The sequence below is a fragment of the Loxodonta africana genome, chromosome 17, assembly GCF_030014295.1.
Source record: "Loxodonta africana isolate mLoxAfr1 chromosome 17, mLoxAfr1.hap2, whole genome shotgun sequence".
Classification (NCBI taxonomy): Eukaryota; Metazoa; Chordata; class Mammalia; order Proboscidea; family Elephantidae; genus Loxodonta; species Loxodonta africana.
In genome coordinates, this window is record NC_087358.1 from 73,769,345 (window position 1) to 73,792,897 (window position 23,553).

General features: G+C 38.9%; 1 protein-coding gene across 11 annotated transcripts in view; it reads left to right on the forward strand.

Annotated features, from left to right (window-relative positions):
* Positions 1 to 23,553, forward strand: part of WDFY2 (WD repeat and FYVE domain containing 2) — a 297,542-nt gene that overhangs the window by 190,452 nt on the left and 83,537 nt on the right. For all 11 annotated transcript variants that reach the window (XR_010318214.1, XR_002786422.2, XR_010318215.1 and 8 more), the window contains exon 4: positions 22,419 to 22,473. Coding sequence is in view for 3 of the 11 variants with exons in the window: in XM_003412629.4 (XP_003412677.1) it covers positions 22,419 to 22,473 (55 nt within the window). In the remaining 8 variants the exon portion in view is untranslated. The remainder of the gene's footprint in view (positions 1 to 22,418; positions 22,474 to 23,553) is intronic.

The following is a 23,553-nucleotide window of genomic DNA, read 5'->3' on the forward strand; positions in this document are numbered from 1 at the left end:
TTGTAGACAATTTAAATATCCTTCTTGATACTTTTTCATAGTTTATTTATCTCCAGTAAGCATATTACTTTTATAATTAGAGTGAAGAATAATAAACATTAGAAATAAAAAAAAGTCTCTACCTATTCCAGAATTTGAATATCAAGTAGACAAAAAATAATATAGAATATTTGAAAACTGTCAGATTTCATTGAATATATATACAAATAAATATAGAACTTTGTATTCTGAATAAAATATATCTTTTCCCTGTCTGTAGAACATTTATAGAATTAGTGTCTTGACCATAAAGAAAATTTTACTAAATTGTAAAAAGTAAAAATGTTATATTTTCTGACTATAAGCCAGTAAAACTAGAAATTAGCAACAAAAGGTAGCCATAAACATAATTGCTTGTAAATCAAGAATTTTTTCTAAATAGTTCATAGTTTAAAATCGGTATACAAATTACATACAGTGTATATATGTTTCTATGATACATAAAATAATATAGAAATTATTTTAAAGGGTAATCACTTTATATCAAAATCTATGGAGTACAGTAAAAGCTATGCTTAGAGAATTTTACCTTAAGATGTTATGAGTTTTTTTAAATAAAGACTTAAATATATGAATCTAAGTATTCAGCTTAAGTTAACTACAAAAACAAACAAAAAAAAGTGGTAAAGTATAAGGAGGTTGTGGAAGAGAATTATGAAAATCAACCCTGAAATTAGAGATACAGAAAACAAACCAAAAATAAAACCAAAAGCTGTGTTTTAGAAAATATTGATAAAATAGATAAATTCCTGGCAAATCTCATTAAGAAAAAAAGATGAAAATAAAAAGCATATAATATTAGGCTTAAGAAAACAGATATAACCACATATAGTCAGTTCTGCTAAAATGCAACTTAGGTAGTGTTTTAAAATCATCACAATGTGCAGGATCTCACAATAAAAACCATAGAGCTTATGGGGAAAAAATGGAGTTAATGGACAAGTTTTGGATTTAATTGTGTCCCCCAAAATATGTGTTGTAATCCTGTACCTGTAAATACGAGTCTGTCTGGAAACAGAGGCTTTTCTTTTGTTGCGTTAGTGTAGGCTGGGAGCTAACCTAATCACGTCTGAGTTACAGAAAGAGTAGACTAGGTACAGAGACACACAGGGCAGACAGACACGAGGGCGCACCAAGAACTGCTCACAGTCACCAAGCACTAGGAAAGAAGCTCATAGAAGAAATCCACGCGGCTGAGACCCTGATTTGGACTTTTAGCGTCCAGGACTGTGAGAAAATAAATTTCTTTCTGTAAAGCCACCCACTGAGGTATTTCAGTCTTGGCAGCATTTGGTAACCAAGACAGGCCATGATACTCAAAAAACTTCATCAGTGACACAAAAAATAAAACGGGACACTCATAGAAATAGTAGCATAGTTTTATACTTGTTAAATGGTTAGCAAATATATAAATACTGCAATAAATATGGCACTTTACCTTGAAAAAGACCTGAAGTTTGCTTGAGGGAATGGGCCTTGGAAGTTATTGGAAGCTGAGTAATAACTTAGTGAGTTATTTTGAAGTGGTGGACAGACAGCACTTTAATTTAATACCAGATGTAGATGGAGTTACACTTAATGAAATTGGCGAATGTTTGTGGTATGTGCACACATGTGTTTTGTGTATTCCTACATGACTTGGTTTAGCTGGGTTCAGTTTTTCATGTTCACCTAGAGTTTCTGGAGGACAGAATCACACACAGCAGACATGAAATTTACTATGCTCAATTTGTTCCCTAATAAATCAGCCATATCGAAACAATACAGTTTCAAAATAAGCATTATAGCTGAATCATAGGAGAATATTGTATCAGTTCTATAGTAATATATTTGAAATTTAAGAGAAAAGGATGATTTTATAACAAAATATAAATTAATAAATTTGGGGTAGAAATTTGAAGTAGAAAGATTAGGTAGTAGAGTAACTACAGGAGAAATTGGAAAAGTGGTTAAAGATACGCTGTTTAAATAGGCACCAGGCACACAAGGTTTTATAGCCAAATTCTCTCTAATATTCAATTAGAGTTGTTCAGTATATTCCAGATTTTAAAAAACGGAAGGCTCCTTAATTCATTTTACAAAAGTAGCATGCATTTGACGAGGCATTGGTGGTTCAGTGGTAGAACACTCATCTTCCGTACCGGAGACCTTGGTTCTATTCCCAGCCGGGGCAGCTCACACACAGCCACCACCCATCTGTCAGTGGACGCTTGCGTTTTGCTATGGTGCTGAACAGGTTTCAGTGAAGCTTCCACACTAAGACACACTAGGAAAGGCCTGGTGGTCGACTTCTAAAAATCAGCCAGTGAAAACCCTATGGGTCACAACGGTTCAATCCACAACCAATCGTGGGGATGGCACCGGACTAGGCAGCATTTCATTCCATTGTGCATGGGGTCATGATGAGTTGGGCTGATTCGATGGCACCTAATGACATGTATTTTTTACCTAATTCTCATAGAGTACTTACTGTGTGTCAGGCACAATTTTAAATGCTTTATAAATATTAACTCAATCCTCAGCAGTTTTATGAAGCTATTACAGAGGCGTGAACTGAGGCATGGAGATCTTAAGCAACTTGTCCAAAACCATGTAGGTAGTATGCACTTTAGCTGGACTTTACACTAGGCAGTTTGGCTTCAGTGCCCAAGCTCTTAACCACTATCTTTTAACCAAAACCAAATGGAAAACTATAGACGAGTAACACTTAAAATATATAGATGTAAAAATTGTGTACAAAATTAGCATATCAACTCCAGCCACGTATTAAAGGAAGAACACACCATGACAAGTTGGAATTCTTTTGAGACTTTAAGAATAGGTCAATATTATGAAATTTACCAAAATAATTCTTTGCTTTTATAAATTGAAGGATTTTTAAAAAAGTTGTATATACTCTCTATGAATCAGAATTGATGGCATCGAGTTTGGGTTTCTTTGGTTTATAGTAAATACCCAAAATATATTTAAGTAAATTCAGCCGGTGCTCTTAATAAAAATTTCAGATAAAATACAGGTAATTATTGGTCAACAAACATCGTATACTAGATAGCATACTGCTGAAGTCATTTCTGTTAAACCAAGAGCTATTTTTAGATACACATAATCAGTAACTTATTAGAAATTGAAATGAAAAAAATTTCCAATCAGCCTAGTGATTGGAAATATATAAGATGCTTAGGAATTTGTGTAACTAGGAAGGTACAGGATCTTTATAAAGAAAATTATAAAATTTTATTTAAAGACCTGAGTATATTCCTCAGAGAAGACATCAGTCATATCATTAAAATACTGCTCCTTCTCAAGTTAAAATTTAAAAAGTGTAATGCAGTTTAGACTTAGGCTACCATGACATATTTATTTATTAAAAAAAACTAAAATTTCAGTACTGCAGAAGGCTGAACAAGTAAAATCCAAAGAAAATATTCTGAGAGAAAATATTGGCAATTCACATAAAAGGCAAAGGGTTACTCCCCCTAATTATCAAAGCATGTCTGTAATTCAGTAAAAAAATTACAAGCACAACAGACAGAAGGGACAGAGGATACACAGAGGACACATGCTTTATGCAGCTCAGGTTTTCTAGTCTCTGGTGCCCTTGGCTACTTCTTTCACCCTGAGGCCAAACCCCAGAGTCTGGTTTCTCTGCCGCTTTCTGAGCTGTATGACACACAGCCTAATGTTTGACTTCTCTAGCAGCTGCTAGTGGGTGAGGTAGCAAGGGGGGAGCTAACTTCCTGTGAGGCATGATTAAAGTTAAAAGGGAGGTGGGATGGAGCTGGCAGGTAAATCCCCTCTCCTTCCCATCCCCCAGTGGACTCTCCCAGAGCCTGCTGTTTCAGTTCTGTCTGTCCAGAGGCTTCCTTGCATTCGTGGCTAACCAACCAGCGGGGCTTCTCTGTAAAACACTGGCCAACTTTGTAATGTGCCATACCCATCTTTCCCACTTCCCTTTCCTTTTCCTTCACTCAGGCTGCTGATACTGCACCTCCAAGTAAAGCATTTGGCGTAGCTTTGTCTCAGGCTCAATTTTTTAGGGAACCAGGCTAGGACAAGAAGTCCATAGAACAAGAAATGAAAATGGCAAATAAACATATAAAAAGTACCCTATCTCAGAAGCAGCTAGAGTAATGCTCATTAAACCATCATGAGATACCATTTTTTTGCACATCAATTTGGCAACAATTGAAAAGATGAATAACATCCGATTCTAATACGATAGGGGGAAATTAGCTATCTGGGGGTTGGGGAATGAATCGCCACACACTTCATGGAAAACGATCCGGTTATTAAAACATTAGATGCACTAATCTGTGAGCCAACAGTCACTTTTAGGAATTTTAACTTACATACTCATTCACATGGGTATATATGCAAAGACATTTCTTGTAACAGTAAATTGTTATAAGAGTAAACAATAGGAGACAAATGGAATGTCCATTTAATGAATTAAGTGTAGCATGTTCTTATTATGGAGTATCATACAGCCATCAAAATAAGTTAGAACCATGTGTGTTGCCCTGGAAAGATAGCTCTGCCATATTTTAAGTGAAAACAGCAAGTTGCAGAGTACTGTCTATAGTGGAATCCTATTTTTGTATGACAGAACACCCTATATATGTGAGTATATGTTTGTATAAGGGTTAAAAAAAAGGTATAGAGGGATACATTACACAGACTGTTAACACTGGCTGCTTTAAAGGGGTACAGTGTGAAGTGAGGACAGTCACTTAATTTTTTTACAACATCCTGTATTCTTTGACTTATTACAGTGAGCACTGTGGATGGGTAGTTGAAAGGAAAGAAGGAAGCATAGAAAAATGGATCAAATGATTAAAAAATACAGGTATATTCAATCAATTGATTCTGAGCTTCAGTCAATACTAATGAAATAATCTAAATTACAAACAGTTTTATATTATATTATTTGTAAGTGTTAATAGATAAAATCTTTTTAAAAGTCAGCTGGGCAATATCTATCAAATTTTAAATGGCCATGCCCTTGGATCCAATAATTCTTCTAGAACTTTATTTTTACAGAAATAACAGCTAGAGATGTATAAAGATGCAGCGTGTTCAATGTAATTTTTTTGTAGTAAGGAAAACTGAAAACAATATAAACATTCATTAATAGAAAAACATTGTAGTACATCCTTAAGTTGGAATTCTCTGCAGTTATTTAAAAGAATGAAGTTGATAAGAATATACTCACATGGAGTTATATGCATGATTTGTTAAAAGAGAAAAAGTATTACCAAGTAGTATGATTTTTTTTTATGTACATGATTATAGTAACACTTTCCATAATAGTTGTCTTTGAGAAATGGGATCACATTACATTACTTAGAATAGCATATTATTTCTATGACCAAAAAAAGGAAAGAAATGTTGACAAAATCTCCCAAATTTTCTCCATGATTGTGTGTTTTTATTATCTTAGGAAAAACAAATTAATGAAAAATCAAGTTTACCAGTGTGATGAACTAGTAATTTTATTTTGTGTGTATTTGTTAAATTCTGAATGCAGGCCTGCACCAAATTGTTTTATTTTTATGCTCTTTCTTGTTCCAGGAGGAATTGAGGTACCTTTTGTCTGAGCTCCAGAACCATTTCAGTATATTCAAAACAGCACAAACTATATGAACTCACTAAATGTTTATCCAGCTGTCTTAAATACATTATTTAGTGTGTGTGTGTGTTAAGATTTAGGGGGCAGTGGTTTTTTACAGAACAGGGAAACCCTGGTGGCCTAGTGGTTAAGTGCTATGGCTGCTAACCAAAGAGTCGGCAGTTCACATCCGACAAGCGCTCCTTGGAAACTCTATGTGGCAGTTCTGCTCTGTCCTACAGGGTCGCTATGAGTCGGAATCAACTTGATGGCACTGGGTTTGGTTGGTTTTTGGTTACAGCACAGGGCTCAGAGTTGAGCTCCTTACTCCTTCTTGGGATTAAGGGTGATAGTTAATTGTTGCTCACATATGTGTGTGGCTTTCCTTCCCACACTATAAGCTCCTAATGTAAAAGATACTTTACTACTTTCAAAAACAGTCTGCTCTGACCCCAAGTGTATGGCCCGTGGACACCCTTTTAACTCAGTACTGAAGTCCCTTCTGAGGTTCACCCTTCAGCCAAAGATTAGACAGGCCTATAAAACAAACAATAATACCTGTAGCTCAACCAGGTATATGAGAATGAATGGGCACGCCAAACCAGGGGCAAGGATGAGAAGGCAGGAGGGGACAGGAAAGCTGGACAAATGGAAATGGGGAGACCCAAGGTCAAGAAGGGGAGAGTGTTGACACGCTGCAGGGTTGGCAACCAATATCACAAAACAATATGTATATTAATTGTTTAATGAGAAACTAAGTTGCCCTGTAAACCTTCATCTAAAAAACCAAACCCAGTGCCGTCGAGTCGATTCCGACTCATAGCAACCCTATAGGACAGAGTAGAACTGCCCCATAGAGTTTCCCAGGAGCGCCTGGCGGATTCAAACTGCTGACCCTTTGGTTAGCAGCTGTAGCACTTAGCTACTACGCCACCAGGGTTTCCTCTTCATCTAAAGCACAATAAAAACAAACAAACAAAAAGAATGTTTAAAAAAAAAAAAGCCTGCTCTGTTTGAGTGTGAGTCTAGCCCTCTAGAAATGAGAAGTAGATATAGTGCCACTCCTTGAAGAAATAATGAGTTTAAAAAAAAATGACAATTAGAGCTGAGAAAACAAACCATGGTAAAGAAAATTGATTTGTAGGTAAGCTTCTTAAAGGGGAAGGGGGTAGAAAAGTGGAGAACCAGAGGAACTTTATTGCCTTGTATTTTCTCACATAACTTTGTACTTTATCTTTATGGCATTTATCACAAAAATAATAAAATAACTGTTTTCTTTTAAAATATTACACAAACCTCAGTAAACACCCAGATAAGAAGTACGGAGATTACTTTCTGTCTCCCCCTCCCTTTTTTCAACTCATCAAAGAAAAATTCTGGATGCCTCCAAGTGTTTTGAAAGGTTCCTTGTTTTTAAGCTTAGCTGAAGGAATCAATTTACTATACTTTGCAGCTTTCCCTATGTTTGACAACTTACTCTTTAAGAACATATGAATATTTTGCATTTGAAAAAGGGTAAATAACTTCAAACCTGCTTAGGGCTTATAAATGTCCTGGTTAGGGCTTATAAACATATGATTGGCTTCTACATATGGGTCACTATAAACATGGATACTTAAGTGAAATACATACTCACTCACCTTTTATGTATCCCCACAAAGGATATGTAAAACGTGCTATATAGAAACTGGTTTTTTTTTGCGTGTGAACTTGACGTCCAAATAATCTGATCATATCGGGAGGTGCCTTTTGGTCAATATCGTTTGGTCAATATTTGTTGATTTCCTACTATGCCAGTTGCCCTAGGAATACGGGAACGAGTAAGATACAGCCTTGAGAAGCTTGTAGTAAGTGAGAGGAAATAAATTTAGAAATAAGTGTTAGAAACAGAATCTTTAAAATACCTGATTAATTTCTCTCATAGAAGAATTGCCATCCATTTGCTCACTGGCCAGAGCCTTGCCTGAGTTAGAGAAACATTTTCAGCTGTGGCATTATTGAAAGAAAAGTATTTTAAATCAGGCTTATCTTCAGAATTGACCCATATCAAGACTCTAAGCTTGCGCTCTCTCTCTCTCTCTCTCACACACACATACACACACGCCAATTTAAGAATTATAAGGTAAAATTTATGATAGTTCATTGGGTTGTAATTATGATTGCCACTTTTAAAGAGGCATAAAATTACTGACTTGATTAGCAAAATGTTAATATTAGATATAATTACATGATAATGTTTGCTTTATACAATGAGGTTTTACTGAAACATAGTTTTTCACTTAAAGAGTTTCTTTTTGAGCAGAGCCAACACGGTGCCCTAGACAGACACACCGTGCCGGCTCTCTGCAGCAAAGACTTGAAAACCTTAGTAAAACAGACACAAACGTCAATCCTAGAACCTTAAGCATCACCGTGCCTTTCCCCCCACCACCTGTTCCTCCTTTCCTCTCTCCCTCCCACCTTGCCCCATACACCACATCTACCCCTTCATGCCAGGCTATGCTGCACCACCACAAGTACAGAGCTACCGGCCCGCTGCCGCCCTGGGTCATGCTCACCATGCAATTTTTCCCCTTTCTTCCTTTTCTTTCCCCCTCTCAGTGTCATATGCCACCTCCCCTCCTTCCTGCCACACCAGGACACACCGCCACAGCTATAGAGCTACCAGGCCACCACTTTCTACTTCCCACCTAGCCCCATACACCACCTTCCCACCCTTCCCACTGGCATTCAGACCTACCCAGCTCCCACCCACTTGCTACCTTTTTTCCTCTTTCTCTTTTCATTCCTCTCACCACCTTGCCCTGTACACCAGCCCTCCTTCCCACCGTCCTGTGCTGTGTCACTACAGCTAGAGCACTGGGCCCACACTGCCTCTAACCTCCTGCCACTTGACCAGCTGCTGAACGGTGGGAAGTGACCCCTAACCACTCCCCATCCAACACCCTCGCTGTCTTAGGCTTGGTTCTCCAGAGAAGCATAACCAGGAAAGTGTATAAATATATGTAGATGGAGATTTATATCAAGGAAATAGCTCACACGGTTTTAGAGGCTAGAAGGTCTCATCCGTGGGTCAGGATAGAGGGCTTCTCCTGATACACGTAGCCACAGGGGCTGGCAAACCCAAGATCGGCAGGTTGGAGAGAGGGCACAGGCTGTGAAAATCAATGAATCCCGAAGATCGGCAGGCAAAACCACAGGTAAGCTGCTAGCTCAAGTCCCAAGAACCGAAGATCAGATGAACAGGAGCCAGCTGCAGGATCCAGAACGAGCAAAAGTCCACAAGTCTTGCCAGAATATCTACTTACATTCAATGCAGGTCACGTGCCCAAGGAAACTCCCTTTCAACTGATTGACTGTTCACAGCAGATCCCATCATGAAGGTGATCACCTGATATCAAATCTTATCATGGAAATGATCACATCATCATATGACTATCAAATCACTGAGAATCTTGGCCCAGCCAAGTTCACATACTCCAGTAACCATTACAGACCACTCCTTCTCAACCTGGCACCTATACACATCTCCTCAAACCATACATAATCTCTGAATAAAGGTAACTATAAAGCCATACTTGCCCCTAACGTGAATACAACGAACACACATACAAAGCAGAAATACTCATAACAATTCTGGAACTGGTCACATGGCCATAACTGGTATTTATAATTACCTTCTTCCACCATTCATTCCATATTTCCTTTGCCCTCAGCAGGCACCTCAGCTGGTCCTTTGCCTGGTGGGGTGATCCATATCTTCATTCCTGAAGAGTCTGGGCCATTAGTAGTCATGTCAGGATTGGATTGCTACAATTTTGCATTGACTTTAATCACAGAGCATGGTAGTACTAAGAGATGCCCTAAGGAATCTCCTGCATTCAGGACATACTCTTCTTCACCTCCATTAGGTAGTATCAGTCCGATTTCCTCTTGATAATCAGGATCAGCCACACCAAGCAGTATGTTAACTCCCTTCTTTGCCTGTTGATCCAGAGGCATGAGGAGCGCAAACTGGCTAGGTGGCATTCTTAGCTTCTAGGTCAGTGGAATCAGTGATGTGTCTTCAGGTGGGAGCATTCCTCCCTTTGCAGCTAAGACCTCTAGACCTGCAAAGCATAAGGTCTCGGGGACAGGAAGCAAAAATCTTGACAGTGGGTCACTGGGGTAATAGTGAGTGGTGCCACTCCCATTTTCATCCCTTGATTCCTGGACCCATGAATCCTGGCTATGGGAGAAACAGCACCATATATTGGATGCTGATTTAGAGTATATACAACCTCCTGGAGAACATTTCCCCAACCCTGCAAGGTACCCCCAGACACTGTAATTGTGTCTTTAGAAGGCCATTCCATCGTTCTGTCAAGCTAGCTGCTTCAGAATGATGGGGAACATGGTAACACCAGTGAATTCCACGAGCAGTGGCCCATTACCGCACATCATTTGCTGTGAAGTGAGTCCCTTGATCCAAGGCAATGTTGTGTGATACCATGATAGTGGATAAGGCATTCTGTAAGTCCACAGATGGTAGTTTTGGCAGAAGCTTCGTGTACAGGGGAAGGCAAATCCGTATCCAGAGTAAGCGTCTATTCCAGTAAGAACAAAATGCAGCTATTCCATGATAGAGGTGGTCCAGGGTGCTGGCTGATCACCTCAAGGGATGGTGCTATATCAGGGATTCAGTGTTGGTCTCTGGCAGGTTGGGTACTCAGCAGTGGCTGTAGCCAAGTCAGCCTTAGTGAGTGGAAGTCTGTGTTGCTGGGCCCATCCATAAACTCCATCCCTGCCACCATGGTCACTTGGTTCATGAGCCCATTGAGTAGCTGGGAAAAGAAGATGACTGGTTTCCACAGAACCTGCCATCCTGTCCACTTGAGTGTTAAAATCATCATCTGCTGAGGTCACCCTTTGGTGAGCATTCACATGAAACACAAATATCTTCAATTCTTTGACCCATTCTGAGAGGTATATCTACAAACCTCTTCCGCATAAATCCTTGTCTCCAATTTTCCATTCATGTTCCTTCCAAGTCCCTGACGATTCAGCCAAACCATTTGTCACAGCTCCTGAGTCAGTATACAGTTGTACACCTGGCCGTTTCTCCTTCCAAACAAAGTGAACAACCAGGTGCACTGCTCTGAGTTTTTCCCATTGGAAGGATTTCCCTTCACCACTGTCCTTCAGGTAGGTCCCAGGAAGGGGCTGTAGCGCTGCTGCTGTCCACTTTGAAGTGGTGCCAGCATATCGCACAGAGCCATCTGTAAACCAGGCTCGAGTTTTCTCTTCCTCAGTCAACCAATCATGAGGAACTCCCCATGAGTCCGTAAGTGCAGACGGGGAGACAGAAGGTAATGTGACAGGAGTGGACCCCACAGGCATTTGGGCCACTTCCTCACGCAACTTACTTGTGCCTTCAGGTCCTGTTTGGGCCCGATCTTGTATATACCACTTCCATTTAATGATGGAGTGCTATGTGCACCTCCAACTTTATGACTCTGTGGGTTCAGACAACACCCAGTTATGACGAAACAAATGAACATACAATCAATAAAAAGAATCTCATACATTAATGTTTCAGAGACAGCAAACAATATCAAAACATAAAAAAGCAGGACAAGATGGCTCCAGCAAGTGGCTAAAATAAAGAATCATATGACCTTTTGGTAGAAGAAAAGCTAGTGAAACAACCTAATATGGAATTCAAAAGACTAATATTAGGGCTCTCCAAGAGATTAGGAAAGAGATCAGGGAAAACAGACAAAACCAAGGAAAAAATAGATAAAATCATGGAAAACAAAGACAAACTCAACAAAAACATAACCAAAATCAAGGAAAATACAGAAAAAGCAATAGAAGAATTTAGGAAAATAATACAAGAACAAAACATCAAAATAAATAATTAAGTATCATACAAAAACAGCAATTAGAAACCCGAAAGATAAATAACAAAATTTCAGAGATGGACAGTTCAACAGAAGGTTTTAGGTACAAATTTGAGACAGTGGAAGACAGAATAAGCAAAATTGAAGATAAATCCTTGGACGCCACTTTGAGGAGAAAAATCAGATGAAAGAATGAAGAAAAGCTAAGAATTATGTGGGACACAGAGCAAAAGTTTGCATGTGATCGGAGTTCCAGAACAGGGAGAAAATGGAAAACAGAGAAGATTGTTTAAGATTTGCTGGCAGAATACTTCCCAAGTATCATGAAAGATGAATAGCTGACCACCCAAGAAGCTGAACAAACCCAATGTAGGATAGACCTTGAAAGAAAGTCACCAAGGCATATCATAATCACACTTGCCAAAAAGCAGGAATCCTGAGAGCAGCTTGAGAAAAAAAGAATAGTCACTTACAAAGGCCAAACAATATGACTAAGCTCTGATTACTTGGCAGGAAGTATGCAGGTAAGAAAGCAATATAAAACCTTGAAAGAAAAAAACAACCAAGAATAATATACCTTCCAAAACCCTGTCTCAGCAAAGGTGGCAAAATTAGGACATTTCCAGATATACAGAAATTAAGGGGATTCATAAAAACTAAAACAAACTTACAAGAAATATTAAAAGGAGTCCTTTGGTTAGTGAACCAGCATCAGACAACAACCAGAGGCTAGAACACAGGACAACATCAGCCAGATACCAGCCTAGGTAAAGAACTCTTAGTAATAAAACAAAGCTAAAAGACTTAAAACAATGAAACAGAGACATCAGTCAGTAAATGACAACAACATCAAAACAATAAAAGGGGGAATAAAATGGTGTCGGTATAAAACTTTCAAATGGAGAGGAAATCAAGGCCATATCAAGTAATAAAAGACAGGTTTAAACTTAGGAAGATAAGGGTAAATTTCAAGATAAACACAAACTTAACAAACCTACTCATCAGAATAAAAACGTAAAGTCTCAGTAAACACAAAATCTGTAATAACAAAAGAAAATCCACAAACAAAAGGAGCTCAGCACAAGAAACAAGAAAATGTCAGCACGACAAAAAAGTTTTTTAAAAGGCACAACATTATAACAGCAATAAACTCATATCTCTCAATAATCACACTGAATGTAAATGGCTTAAATGCACCTGTAAAGAGACAGAGAGTGGCAGAATCCATCAATATGCTGTCTACAGGAGACACACCTTAGACACAAGGGCATAAGTATATTAAAAATCAAAGGGCAGGAAAAAAATGTCAAACAAACAATAACCAAGAAAGGGCAGGAGAGGCAATACAAATCTCAGATAAAATAGGCTTTAAGCGGTCCGCAGGGCGGGGCGGCGACGCGACTGGCAGGATGAGAAGTCCCCGGGAGGCTGCGACTGATTTTGGAGCCGGGAGTGCACCGTCCCAGCAGGGGAACCTTGACGCTTGTCTTTGAATTGGCAGCGGAGGATCTGACCGCGGCTTCAAGGGGCCAGACCCCCGGGGACAATCTCCACACAGCCAGCACATGTAGGCGACACGCCCCTCGGGAATCTCAGACAAAACAGTCACTCCAAGCAAGACAAGCAACTTTGGCTATATTCCGAGGTGCTACTCTCCTATTTCTCTGAACCCTCCCCCACCCGTCCCAGGCGGCTTCATTAACATTGCAATTTCCTGAGCCAGAGGGAGAATGACTCCGGGTCCGCGGCGGCTTTGCTTCCCCCCCGCCCTTTTTTTTTTGTGTTTTTGATCTTTTCCTAACCCATTCTTCCAGCCTGAGAGAAGGAACCACAAAAAACCCAGGGACCAAAAATCCATCCCTAATTGGACTAAAAACACAGAACCAGCTACAGCCAAGCATATATGATCCAAATCTCAGACTTTCATCCTTACAGGGAACAAGGTGGCGGTTATAACCCAAAGGCAATTCTGATAGGGATCTGACTGCATTTTTTTTTTTTTAGCGGATTTTCTAGAAAAACAAGTTTCCCAGTGGTGGCTCGGAGATAGCAGTTCATATCACACCACATAAAGAAGCAGACCATGACAGCTCCTACAACCCCCCAAACAAAAGAATCAAAATCTTTCCCAAATGAAGGCACAATCCTGGAATTATCAGATACAGAATATAAAAAACTAATTTACAGAATGCTTCAAGACATCACAAACGAAATAAGGCAAACTGCAGAAAAAGCCAAGGAACACATTGGTAAAACAGTTGAAGAACTCAAAAAGATTATTCAAGAACATAGTGGAAAAATTAATAAGTTGCAAGAATCCATAGAGAGACAGCATGTAGAAATCCAAAAGATTAACAATAAAATTACAGAATTAGACAACGCAATAGGAAGTCAGAGGAGCAGGCTTGAGCAATTAGAACGCAGACTGGGAAATCTGGAGGACCAGGGAATTAACACCAACATAGCTGAAAAAAAATCAGATAAAAGAATTAAAAAAAATGAAGAAACCCTAAGAATCATGTGGGACTCTATCAAGAAGGATAACTTGCATGTGATTGGAGTCCCAGAACAGGGAGGGAGGACAAAAAACACAGAGAAAATAGTTGAAGATCTGCTGACAGAAAACTTCCCTGACATCATGAAAGACGAAAGGATATCTCTCCAAGATGCTCATCGAACCCCATTTAAGATTAATCCAAAAAGAAAAACACCAAGACATATTATCATCAAACTTGCCAAAAGCAAAGATAAAGAGAAAATTTTAAAAGCAGCCAGGGAGAAAAGAAAGGTCTCCTTCAAGGGCGAATCAATAAGAATAAGTTCAGACTACTCAGCAGAAACCATGCAGGCAAGAAGGCAATGGGATGACATATACAGAGCACTGAAGGAGAAAACCTGCCAGCAAAGGACCATATATCCAGCAAAACTCTCTCTGAAATATGAAGGCGAAATTAAGATATTTACAGATAAACACAAGTTTAGAGAATTTGCAAAAACCAAACCAAAGCTACAAGAAATACTAAAGGATATTGTTTGGTCAGAAAACCAATAATATCAGATACCAGCACAACACAAGGTCACAAAGCAGAACATCCTGGTATCAACTCAAATAGGGAAATCACAAAAACAATTTAAGATTAATTAAAAAAAAAATGCTCATAACAGGGAATCATTGAAGTCAATATGTAAAAGATCACAATAATCAAAAAGAGGGACTAAATACAGGTGGCATAGAACTGCCGTATGGAGAGGGATACAAGGCGATATAGAACAATACAAGTTAGGTTTTTACTTAGAAAAATAGGGGTAAATATTAAGGTAACCACACAGAGGTATAACAACTCCATAACTGGAGATAAAACCCAAGAAAAACGTAATGACTCAACAAACATAAAGTCAAACACTACAAAAATGAGGATCTTACAATTTACTAAGAAAAACGTCTCAGCACAAAAAAGTATGTGGAAAAATGAAATTGGCAACAACACATATAAAAAGACATCAAAATGACAACACTAAACATTTATCTATAATTACGCTGAATGTAAATGGACTAAATGCACCAATAAAGAGACAGAGAGTCTCGGACTGGATAAAGAAACACGATCCATCTATATGCTGCCTACAAGAGACACACCTTAGACTTACAGACACAAACAAACTAAAACTCAAAGGATGGAAAAAAATATATCAAGCAAACAACAAGCAAAAAAGAAGAGGAGTAGCAATATTAATTTCTGACAAAATAGGCTTTAGACTTAAATCCACCACAAAGGATAAAGAAGGACACTACATAATGATAAAAGGGACAATTGATCAGGAAGACATAACCATATGAAATATTTATGCACCCAGTGACAGGGCTGCAAGATACATAAATCAAATTTTAACAGAACTGAAAAGTGAGATAGACACCTCCACAATTATAGTAGGAGACTTCAACACACCACTTTCGGAGAAGGACAGGACATCCAGTAAGAAGCTCCATAGAGACACGGAAGACCTAATTACAACAATCAACCAACTTGACCTCGTTAACTTATACAGAACTCTCCACCCAACTACTGCAATGTATACTTTTTTTTCTAGCGCACATGGAACATTCTCTAGAATAGACCACATATTAGGTCATAAAACAAACCTTTGCAGAGTCCAAAACATCAAAATATTACAAAGCATCTTCTCAGACCACAAGGCAATAAAAGTAGAAATCAATAACAGAAAAACTAGGGAAAAGAAATCAAATACTTGGAAAATGAACAATACCCTCCTGAAAAAAGACTGGGTTATAGAAGACATTAAGGAGGGAATAAGGAAATTCATAGAATGCAACGAGAAGGAAAATACTTCCTATCAAAACCTCTGGGACACAGCAAAAGCAGTGCTCAGTGGCCAATTTATATTGATAGGGGAAATCAGAGAACTGTCCCTACAACTTGAACAAATAGAAAGTGAGCAACAAAAGAATCCATCAGCCACCAGAAGAAAACAAATAATAAAAATTAGAGCTGAACTAAATGAATTAGAGAACAGAAAAACAATTGAAAGAATTAACAAAGCCAAAAGCTGGTTCTTTGAAAAAATTAACAAAATTGATAAACCATTGGCTAGACTGACTAAAGAAATACAAGAAAGGAAACAAATAACCCGAATAAGAAACGAAAAGGACCACATCACAACAGACCCAACTGAAATTAAAAGAATCATATCAGATTATTACGAAAAATTGTACTCTAACAAATTTGAAAACCTAGAAGAAATGGATGAATTCCTGGAAAAACACTACCTACCTAAACTAACACATTCAGAAGTAGAACAACTAAATAGTCCCATAACAAAAAAAGTGATTGAAATGGTAATCAAAAAACTCCCAACAAAAAAAAGCCCTGGCCCGGACGGCTTCACTGCAGAGTTCTACCAAACTTTCAGAGAAGAGTTAACACCACTACTACTAAAGGTATTTCAAAGCATAGAAAATGACGGAATACTACCCAACTCATTCTATGAAGCCACCATCTCCCTGATACCAAAACCAGGTAAAGACATTACAAAAAAAGAAAATTACAGACCTATATCCCTCATGAACATAGATGCAAAAATCCTCAACAAAATTCTAGCCAATAGAATCCAACAACATATCAAAAAAATAATTCACCCTGATCAAGTGGGATTTATACCAGGTATGCAAGGCTGGTTTAATATCAGAAAAACCATTAATGTAATCCACCATATAAATAAAACAAAAGACAAAAACCACATGGTCTTATCAATTGATGCAGAAAAGGAATTTGACAAAGTCCAACACCCATTTATGATAAAAACTCTTACCAAAATAGGAATTGAAGGAAAATTCTTCAACATAATAAAGGGCATCTTTGCAAAGCCAGCAGCCAACATCACTGTAAATGAAGAGAACCTGAAAGCATTTCCCTTGAGAACGGGAACCAGACAAGGATGCCCTTTATCACTGCTCTTATTCAACATCGTGCTAGAAGTCCTAGCCAGGGCAATTAGGCTAGACAAAGAAATAAAGGGCATCCGGATTGGCAAGGAGGAAGTAAAATTATCTCTATTTGCAGATGACATGATCTTCTACATAGAAAACCCTAAGGAATCCTCCAGAAAACTACTGAAACTAATAGAAGAGTTTGGCAGAGTCTCAGGTTATAAAATAAACATACAAAAATCACTTGGATTCCTCTACATCAACAAGAAGAACATAGAAGAGGAAATAACCAAATCAATACCATTCACAGTAGCCCCCAAGAAGATAAAATACTTAGGAATAAATCTTACCAAGGATGTAAAAGACCTATACAAAGAAAACTACAAAGCTCTACTACAAGAAATTCAAAAGGACATACTTAAGTGGAAAAACATACCTTGCTCATGGATAGGAAGACTTAACATAGTAAAAATGTCTATTCTACCAAAAGCCATCTATACATACAATGCACTTCCGGTCCAAATTCCAATGTCATTTTTTAAGGTGATAGAGAAACAAATCACCAACTTCATATGGAAGGGAAAGAAGCCTCGGATAAGCAAAGCGTTACTGAAAAAGAAGAAGAAAGTGGGAGGCCTCACTCTACCTGATTTCAGAACCTATTATACAGCCACAGTAGTCAGAACAGCCTGGTATTGGTACAACAACAGGCACATAGACCAGTGGAACAGAATTGAGAACCCAGATATAAATCCATCCACATATGAGCAGCTGATATTTCACAAAGACCCAGTGTCGGTTAATTGGGGAAAAGATAGTCTTTTTAACAAATGGTGCTGGCGTAACTGGATATCCATTTGCAAAAAAATGAAACAGGACCCATACCTCACACCAAGCACAAAAACTAACTCCAAGTGGATCAAATACCTAAACATAAAGACTAAAACGATAAAGATCATGGAAGAAAAAATAGGGACAACCCTAGGAGCCCTAATACAAGGCATAAACAGAATACAAAACATTACCAAAAATGACGAAGAGAAACCAGATAACTGGGAGCTCCTGAAAATCAAACACCTATGCTCATCTAAAGACTTCACCAAAAGAGTAAAAAGACCACCTACAGACTGGGAAAGAATTTTCAGCTGTGACATCTCAGACCAGCGCCTGATCTCTAAAATCTATATGATTCTGTCAAAACTCAACCACAAAAAGACAAACAACCCAATCAAGAAGTGGGCAAAGGATATGACCACACACTTCACTAAAGAAGATATTCAGGCAGCTAACAGATACATGAGAAAATGCTCTCGATCATTAGCCATTAGAGAAATGCAAATTAAAACTACGATGAGATTCCATCTCACTCCAACAAGGCTGGCATTAATCCAAAACACACAAAACAATAAATGTTGGAGAGGCTGCGGAGAGATTGGAACTCTTATACACTGCTGGTGGGAATGTAAAATGGTACAACCACTTTGGAAATCTACCTGGCGTTATCTTAAACAGTTAGAAATAGAACTACCATACAACCCAGAAATCCCACTCCTCGGAATATACCCTAGAGAAACAAGAGCCTTCACACGAACAGATATATGCACACCCATGTTTATTGCAGCTCTGTTTACAATAGCAAAAAGCTGGAAGCAACCAAGGTGTCCATCAACGGATGAATGGCTAAATAAATTGTGGTATATTCACACAATGGAATACTACGCATCGATAAAGAACAGTGACGAATCTGTGAAACATTTCATAACATGGAGGAACCTGGAAGGCATTATGCTGAGCGAAATCAGTCAGAGGCAAAAGGACAAATACTGTATAAGGCCACTATTATAAGATCTTGAGAAATAGTATAAACGGAGAAGAACACATACTTTTGTGGTTACGAAGGGGGGAGGGAGGGAGGGAGGGAGAGGGTTTTTTACTGATTAATTAGTAGCTAAGAACTGGTTCAGGTGAAGGGAAGGACAACACTCAATACATGGAAGGTCAGCTCAATTGGACTGGACCAAAAGCAGAGAAGTTTCCGGGATAAAATGAATGCTTCAAACGTCAGCGGAGCAAGGGCGGGGGTTTGGGAACCATGGTTTAAGGGGACTTCTAAGTCAATTGGCAAAATAATTCTATTATGAAAACATTCTGCATCCCACTTTGAAATGTGGCATCTGGGGTCTTAAATGCTAACAAGCGAACACCTAAGATGCATTAATTGGTCTCAACCCACCTGGATCAAAGGAGAATGAAGAACACCAAGGTCACATGACAACTAAGAGCCCAAGAGACAGAAAGGGCCACATGAACCAGAGACCTACATCATCCTGAGACCAGAAGAACTAGTTGGTGCCCGGCCACAATCGATGACTGCCCTGACAGGGAGCACAACAGAGAACCCCTGAGGGAGCAGGAGATCAGTGGGATGCAGACCCCAAATTCTCATAAAAAGACCATACTTAATGGTCTGACTGAGACTAGAGGAATCCCGGCGGTCATGGTCCCCAAACCTTCTGTTGGCCCAGGATAGGAACCATCCCCGAAGACAACTCATCAGACATGAAAGGGACTGGACAGTGGGTAGGAGAGAGATGCTGATGAAGCGTGAGCTAATTATATCAGGTGGACACTTGAGACTGTGTTGGCATCTTCTGTCTGGAGGGGGGATGGGAGGATAGAGAGAGTTGGAAGCTGGCAAAATTGTCACGCAAGGAGAGACTGGAAGGGCTGACTTATTAGGGGGAGAGCAAGTGGGAGTACGGAGTAAGACGTATATAAACTTATATGTGACAGACCGACTTGATTTGTAAATGTTCACTTGAAGCTCAATAAAAGTTAATAAAAAAAAATAGGCTTTAAGGCAAAATCCACTATAAAAGACAGGAAAGGACATTATATAAAGATTAAAGGGACAGTCCACCAAGAAGAGATGAGAGATAACCTTAATAGATATCTATGCACTCATTGACAGGGCTCCAAAATATATAACACAAAGTCTGACAGCGCTGAAAGAGAAATAGTTCCACAGTAATAATAGGAGACTTCAACACACTGTCGGTAAAGCACAAAACATCTAGAAAGAAATTCAACAAAGATACTGAAGATCTAAAGGCCAAAATCAACCGATTTGACCTTGTAGGCATATATAGAGCACTCCACTCAACAGCAGCAAAGTATACATTCTTTTCTAACGCACATGGAACATTCTCCAGAATAGACACATTTTAGGCCACAAAGCAACCCTCAATAAAATCCAAAACATCAAAATAATACAAAGTGTTCTCTCTGAACACAATGACATAAAAGTAAAAATCAACAGGAAGAGCAAGAAAAAAAAATCAAATACATGGAAACTGAATAACACCTTGCTGTTACTTCTGGGTAATAGAAGAAATCAAAGAGGGAATCAAAAAATTCCTAGAATCAAATGTGAATGAAAACACATCATACCAAAACCTTTCGGACACAGCAAAGACAGTGTTCAGAGGTAAGTTTCTAGCAATAAATGCACATATCAAAAAAGAAGAATGTGCCAAAATCAAAATGTTAGCCGTACAACTTGAACAGATGGAGATCAGCAAAGGAGGCCCACAGCCACCAGAAGAAAGGAAATAATGAAGATCAGAGCAGAAGTAAATGAAGGAGAGAACAGAAATACCGTAGAAATAATCAACAAGGCTAAAATTGGTTATTTGAAAAAAATCAACAAACCATTGGCCAAACTGACAAAAAAAAAAAAAGGAAACAGATCACCCAAATAAGAAATGAGATGGGGGACATTACAACAGACCCAGCTGAAATGAAAAGGGTTGTAACAGAATACTATGAAAAACCATACTCCAACAAATTTTAGAACTTAGGGAAATGAACAAATTTCTAGAAACACACTACCTACCTAAACATAAGCTGAGATAGAAAATCTGAACAGAAAGTGGTAACTTTGGTGACGGGTGAGACAGTAGTACACAATACTGGGGAGGTAAGCACAGCTTGACCAAGACAAGCTCATGAAAACTTCATAGACACATCCAAACTCCCTGAGGGACTGAATTACTGGGCTGAGGGCTGGGGACCATGGTCTCGGGACATCTAGCTCAGTTGGCATAACATAGTTTATAAAGAAAATGATCCACATCCTACTTGCGTGAGTAGTGTCTGGGGTCTTAAAAGCTTGTGAGTGGCCATCTAAGATACCTCTACTGGTCCCACCGTGTCTGGAGTAAAGGAGAATGACGACACAAGGGAAAAATGAGCCAAGGGGACTTAGGGACCACAGGTGCCACAGCCTCCACCAAACTGAGTCCAGCACAACTAGATGGTACCCAGCCACCACCACTCACTGCTCTGACAAGGATCACAGTAGAGGGTCCTGGACAGAGCTGGAGAAGGATGTAGAACAGAATTCAAATTCACACACACACAGAAAGAGCAGACTTAGTGGTCTGACAGAGACTACGGCCCCCCCAGACACTCTGCTAACTCAGAATTGAAGCCACTCTCAAAGTCCACCTTTCAGCCAAAGATTAGATGGGCCTATAAAACAAAAAATAACACATGCAAGGAACTTGCTTCATAGTTAATCAAGTATAGGCAATCAAATAGACAACACCTACCCAAAAGCAAAGATGTGAAGGTAAGAAGGGACAGAAAAATGAGACGAATGACCATGGAGAACCCAGGGTGGAAAGCTAAGGTGGAGAGTGCTAATGCATTGTGGGGCATTGTGGGGATTGTAATCAGTGTCACAGAACAATTTCTGTATAGATTTTTTAATGAAAAACTATTTTGTGCTGTAAACTTTCACCTAAAAAACCATTAAAAAGAAAATCAGTTGTCATAGAGTCCATTCATAGCAACCCCATGTGTGTTAGAGTAGAACTGTGCTCCATATGAAGTGTCTCTGGGTAGACTCAAGCCACCAGCCTTTCAGTTAGCAGCCCAGCACTTAACCACTTGCACCAGCCGAGGAATTCTCCCAGAACTTGCGTTGCCTTCTCTCCAGACTCCATCATAGAGCAAGCTGGTAGCAGGGGTCCTTTGGGTCTCTCCATTACCCTTCAGTTATTTATCCTCAACTTTTTTTGTTTTCAGTAGAATCTGTGATACCAGCAAAATTGATAGAATTGCAGATGGATTGATTTTGAACTGATTTATGATCCTTACTGCACCAGAGAAGTAATTTTATGCACATAACTTCTCTTACAGTTACCTCCACAATGATTTCTCAGGAGCTCAGTCCTTATGGGAGAAGGCCATCACAAATGATGCTTATTTATTCATTTCAATCAGATTTTTAAAGATTTAGGGGAATAGTTCGCACCTCAGAAAATTACTCTTCATCAGGTTACCTAATTTGTTGTTGCTGTTGTTGTCTTCCAGAGAAAATACGTAGTAAAAAAAAAAAAGATTTCTTTTTGGTTAATGATTTTTTTTTCTTTTGCAGGAGTTTATTTTGTCAGAAGATTACAACAAGATGACTCCTGTGAAAAATTACCAAGGTAGGGAATGCAAATAGTGTTTTCACTTAACCTAGACTTAAAAATATTTCTTGGTGGCTTCCACTGCCACAAGAGAGTACTTACTCTGCTATAGTCAGGGGGAAGAGAACAGAGCAACCCTCTGAGGTGAATATGACCCCAGTTTTTTAAGTGAAAAGTTGAGGCCCAAAGAGGTTGAATGGTTTGTCTGTGGTCCGGCAGTATCAGAGTACAGATCCAGACACAGGTCAGTGCAAGTCCTGGATCCAAGGCCTTTGTTTCTACCACACCACGCTGCCTCCAACAGTTTGGCAGTGTGAATGGGGGACAGTGTTAGGAACAAGCTGCTCTACATGTGGCTCAGTTTGTATTTGGTTAAATGCTGTAGAATGATGGGACTATTTATATTGTCTAAGAGAAAGAATTAAGTTTTTATTGTTTCTTCAGCACTGGTAGTGTCATAGAATATAGTTCAGGAGCAGATTGTCATAGAATATTGTCATAGAATATAGTTCAGGAGCAGATTGTAGAAGGAATTTCTATATCCAGACCAACAGTGTTATAAAATCAGTACATTAGACGTGGGCCTTTTTGGAACACTTAGAAGTCATTTCATTCAGATCTCTGCGTGATTATGCAGTCTCTCCTTTATCCAAAGACATAGCAATCCTTTCTGATTTTGGGAAATTCAAAGCATTGAAAAATTTTTCCTTCATTTCAGGTTTTGAGCCAAAATTAATTTCCCTACAGCTTTATTCTTCAGGGTTTTTTTCATACATTACTTATCAAATATTTGCTGAGTACCTAATGTGTTCCAGTAGCTGATGATTATAATGGTGAACAGGCATGTGTTGTCTCTGCAAGTAAGCAGTTTATAGTCCTGTGGGGGTACACAAAGGAAAACAGGCTGCTGAGATGCGTGTGGTAAGTGCTAGAATGGTTCCCGATCGTCTTTGCTCAGTCTGTTGGTGCCACATAGACTAAGTACAATCTCTTACACATAACAGCCTTTCAGTTATTTCTAAAAATCTGTGAAAGTTCTTACCCCATCCCTTTCCCCTCCTTCAGTCTGCTTGTTTTCCCCCTTTTCTAACCAAGACG